At 42.2% G+C, this 4851-nt stretch overlaps 1 protein-coding gene across 1 annotated transcript; it reads right to left on the bottom strand.

Moving 5' to 3' along the window:
- Window positions 1-420: 420 nt before the first annotated feature.
- Window positions 421-2807, bottom strand: LOC8023562 (protein slit-like). Its single transcript, XM_040503824.1, has 3 exons — window positions 2167-2807; window positions 660-811; window positions 421-560 (listed from the first exon to the last, which is right to left on the bottom strand). The coding sequence occupies exons 1-3, from the start codon at window positions 2805-2807 to the stop codon at window positions 421-423; spliced, it is 933 nt and encodes a 310-aa protein (XP_040359758.1).
- Between the last annotated feature and the right edge of the window lie 2044 nt (window positions 2808-4851).

Below are 4851 nucleotides of genomic sequence, written 5' to 3'. Positions count from 1 at the left end.
TCTGGTAGTGTGGGTCGTTTTTATCTCCTCTCTTTTACCGCAATGTTTTGGAAATTCCCAGATACTAACCGTATCCTGTTCGTGGCTGGCTTCTGTGTCATCCTCGAAACCCGACCAGCTACTGATGCGATAAAACAACAGTCTTAACTTTCATTCTAGCGACTTTTCCCACCCAGAAAGCAACTTTCTCAGTATTTTTAAAAGAAGCTTGCAAAGGACCCCATAGCTGAAAAACCGTCTTAAAGTATAAACATAAAACAACACAAATTTAAGAAAAAAATTTAAAAAACACTCTCCATTGACAAAAATGCGAGAGAGAGCAACTGCGCCATGCAAACACTTTATATAGGTTGAATTACAAAGGCAACGGCTTTCACAAAGATTACCCTTGATTTTGGAATTATCTCTCCGTTCGGACTGTCAGCATTTGAGTTCGGCGTCTGTAAGCCACTTGAGGTGATGTCCCTTCAAGGAGGGGGGAGTGGCGCATCGGTTCATACGCCATCCTTTGACGTGAGGCCGTAGAAAACGTAGCTTGCAGTCGCAGTGTAATGGGTTTCCTGTACACATAAGAGGACAAAAAGAAAGATCTCAATAACATGTTTTCCAGTTTCAGCGCAAAAAAAAATAATTTAAAAATATAAGAAAGATAAATGCACCCGCAATGATAAGGTCATGAAGGGGCTGCTTAAATATTGGTGAAACGCTCTCTTCGGCGAGGGTTTGAATCTTGTTGTCGCCGAGGTCTACGGCGATCAGTTTGGGCATGTCCTCACACAGGTCCTTCGGGATGTACTTAAGGGTGTTGTTGCTGAAATAAAAAAAAGTATGTTTGGAAGATATTAGAACACAATATTATTCTTAAAACAACACAAAGCTTGTTGTCTAGAATACCATATAATTCGCACATGAAATTTTGCTCAACGCAAAAATTTACGACCTAAGCCCAGCTAGCTAAAGACATTTTTATTCATCATATCCCCGGGAATCCTCTCACAAAATGTTTTAAAAGGAATACGATGGATGGTGTTGGACTCTACAGTGTTTCCCTGGGCAGAAACTTGAGTTCACTAATTAACTAATTGTATTTAAATATGGACTCTAGTTGATATAGGGACAAATGATAACGAATAACTGATGGCCCAGAAATCATCGTAAGATTCGGGTATTTTGCCAACACTGCTTTGTTCAAATGTTTAACGTCTTATTGGTGGTCATTATTTTATAATCTCCTGCCACCGTGTTTGTAAGTGGGTGATTCATGATGCTTTGGCGTTTCATACAGTCCGCTCATCATAAGCCGGTGAAAGCTTACACTCCTGAGGAGCATTACGTTGTTCTTTGGCAGTCCTTGTGCTCTCAGGATTCGTGAAACATTTAATATTTTTTTTGGGATGCAGTTTTATAAAAAAAACTCGGCACACCCCTCGGATTTCTTAAAGGTGCCCTAAAGGCGTTTCTGAGATCGTCTGTATTTGGTAATAACGTGCCTTACAGGCTCCAAGCATCCTAGAAATCAAAATATTATGCTTGTGCGACGTATATTTCCCTACTAAAATCTGATCGAAGCTCGTGCCACGCCCCTCTCTGAGCGGAAAACTCTGGAGCACAGAATCCAGCGGAGGCGCCGGCGGCGTGACGATGGGCGCGTGAGCCAGTTGCAAGCCGCCTTCTCTCGAAAAGGCGGCTTGCAATTGGCTGACGGGCACCCGTCGTCACGCCGCCGGCGCCTCCGCTGAATCCTGTGCTCCAGAGTTTTCCGTTCAGAGAGGGGGCGTGGCACGAGCTTCGATCAGATTTTAGTAGGGAAATAGACGTCGCGCAAGCATAATATTTGGATTTCTGGGATGCTAAGTTCACGTAGAATGAGTTATCACCAACAACAGACAATCTCAAAAACGTCTTTAGTTCACCTTTGAGTATTGCACTTTAAAGTCTAAGGCTTCCTATCTGTGACAGCGTGAGCTCTTATGCCAAACTCTTGACAGATAATTAAGAGTTCGTTTTGTCTTAACTTTCCTTCAGTTCAGGAATAGCTTAATGTATTGAAGGGGGAGTTCCCGCGGCCTTTGAAGCTACTAATTTGTAAATCATATTTTTTCCGCATCTGTATTCTGCTCCTGGCAATCTAGCTGATGAAGAACCAACATGCAAGCAGCAACTCACTGAAACATTAGGCGCCACAGGTTCGGCGCCGGGCTCGGAAACATGGACCTCGAAATGTGGTCGAGGTTGGTGTCCCGCACAGCGATGACTTCGAGGTTCTCCAGAGGCGACAGCCAGTGTTCGTCCACGTAGCCCAGAGTAGACGAAGTGATGCCGATCACCCTCAGACTGGACGGCAGCTCGTGGAAGTCTCGGGTGAGGTTCAGCCGAGTCATGTCCGACAGCGAAAGTAGGCGCAGCTTCCGCAGTGTCTTCAGAATTCCCCAGGACTCCGGGAGGGTGGTGTCGTCACTGAAAGTGATTTCAGTGAGTGAATCCTCGAATCCTTCGAAGGGGTGCTGCTCCGAGAGCGTGAAAGAGTCGATGGTGATGTTACTGAGCTCCAGCACCGAAACGGTGAGGTGAGCGAAGGCACTCGACGGCAGGTGCTCCAGGCGACTATCCTTAAGAGTTAGTCTGATCGGAGCCCCAGCGCGAAGAAGTTGAATTTCTTCTTCCAGTTCGCTGACGTTGTTGAAGCCAAAACAGGTGTAATCGTGGTCGGTGAAATGCCTCGGGTACTGGCAGTTTGGCACTAAATAACCGGCTGCCGCGGAAAACGTTAACGCGACCGAGATGATGCAGCAAGCGTAGAAACACATCTTGAGGCGTCCCTCAAATGGTACGTGGGGGATGGTGCGTCTTTTGTCCCATGCGACTTGCTTTTAACCAGAGGCCGTTCAGTGCCCCTTGTTGTTAGAGTTAAGATAACCACGTCCCTGTGTTTACCTCTTTGTCTTTGTTAACCAAGATAATCATACAGAGCTTCGAGATGTTGTGGAGTCAGCCAAACTTACCACGAACCTTTGAGCTCGGTCCTGATGGTGGCCTGTTGCTAGGTTGGGGTGCCGCTCGTGTGTTATGAATAGTACTGTTTGTTTTATTTGAGTTTTTGCGAGTATTTATAATCCTGCGGCTCCAGCTGTTAATTCAAGTTATGATATTGTTGACCCAACAGTGACTAAAATCCAGTCTTGGGTAGTAACGTGCTGCTACTAACGCGTTACTGTAACTTCGTTACTTCTTCGGTAACTTGTAACTGTAACGAGTTACTTTTTAGGAATGCCACTTGTAACTGTAGCTCCATTACCTTTTCTGAGGTAACAATGAAAGTAACGACGTTACTTTTGTCGTTACTTTTCAGTTCTTTGTGAATAATATGTCATTGAACGAGTATAATCTAGCTATTCCTTGCACTTTCCAAATTGTCTGTTCCGACATTTCGAGTGTCAGTTGGCCTTGCACAAACTTGAGGATACGTTCTTTCTCGCGAGTCACTATCCGAATATAGCCACGTGTAGATTTGATGAAAAAAAAAAAGAATAGTGTTGTTACCTTTACGCACTTGCTTGTACTTAGTGACTAAACACTTACATCTTAGTATATTGAAGCACTACCTCTGTTGCAGTTTTTCTTTTTTCTGCGCACACTTTTTAATCGGGTGAATCAAGCGTGGAAAAAAAATACACGTGGAGGGAACTTCGTATGTTTCGTATTTTGATTAGCGCTACTACTACGCACTACGCATGTTTCGTATTTCGATTTGTGCCACTACTCCGGCGTAGTTTCAACGGTGGAGGCAAAATGTACTGCTGTTTGCGCAAGGCTTGTTTCTGGTTTGCCGGGTACGAGCTGAAATATATCAAAGGAGTCGATGAACCCAGCGCAACCGTCAACGAGCCGGCAATGTGCTAGTGCTACCAAGGATAGGGATGTTGATGAGAACAAAAAACTAGCATGGCCAGCGTACAGAGAGTATATTTCTGTGGTGAAGGTGGTTGTTAACTATTTGACCGCAGTATGCAAACTTTGCAACAAGGAGTACTCCGACAACAAGTCTTCGTGTTCAAATCTGAGAAAACAGATCCAGTTAAATTTTCGTCTTTATTCTTTTCATAGTATTGGCTAATTTGCCAGCTAAATTATTAAGTTTGAATTTACCGCTATGGTAAAAGCCCGACTGGTTCGTGTCTAAATTTTTTTCTTAATTTTTGTGTTATAGAAAAGTAACTGAAAAAAAAACGTCGTTTCTTTTTTAAAGTAACTGTAACGAGTTACTCTTCTGTTACGGTAACTGTAACGGTAACTTCGCTACTTTTTCCTGGAAGTAACTGTAACTGTAACGAATTCCTTTTTAAAAGTAACTTACCCATGACTGCTAAAATGTGATCACCTCGACCACGTGATCATATAAACATTATTTATGAACAATATTATTATGAATATTAATATCTAAAAAAAATATTAGGTTGAAAAATGTCATTGCAGTTTGAAGTTTTATAGAGATTTAACTTGTCGTTGTTCTTTATATATTTTGCTTTAAGGCAATTAAAAAACTTGAGGAATTATTGATTTTGACATTTTTCAGCTGATATCGTATCAAGCTTATTTGTTGAATAAAGCCGGTTCAAAAATAATTGAAGCTATACTTTTTATAACATAAAGTTTCATAAACTAAGCTGATTTGAAGTTTGAAGTTAAATTTTGAAGAAGGAGACATTAAAACGATTTACCAGGTCCTTCGTGAAATTCCTTATTTGCACTTTTAATTCCAAGCTAAATTGAGGCGTTATCGCTGCACTATTTTGAACTTCTATTTTCCTTACAATGAGTCCTTTAGAGTCGTAAAGTAATAAAGATAGCGGT

This window comes from Ixodes scapularis, unplaced genomic scaffold (assembly GCF_016920785.2).
Source record: "Ixodes scapularis isolate PalLabHiFi unplaced genomic scaffold, ASM1692078v2 PGA_scaffold0__279_contigs__length_252992795, whole genome shotgun sequence".
Classification (NCBI taxonomy): domain Eukaryota; kingdom Metazoa; phylum Arthropoda; class Arachnida; order Ixodida; family Ixodidae; genus Ixodes; species Ixodes scapularis.
The sequence above is the reverse complement of the archived record's forward strand: the minus strand, read 5'-3'. Positions and strand labels throughout refer to the sequence as shown.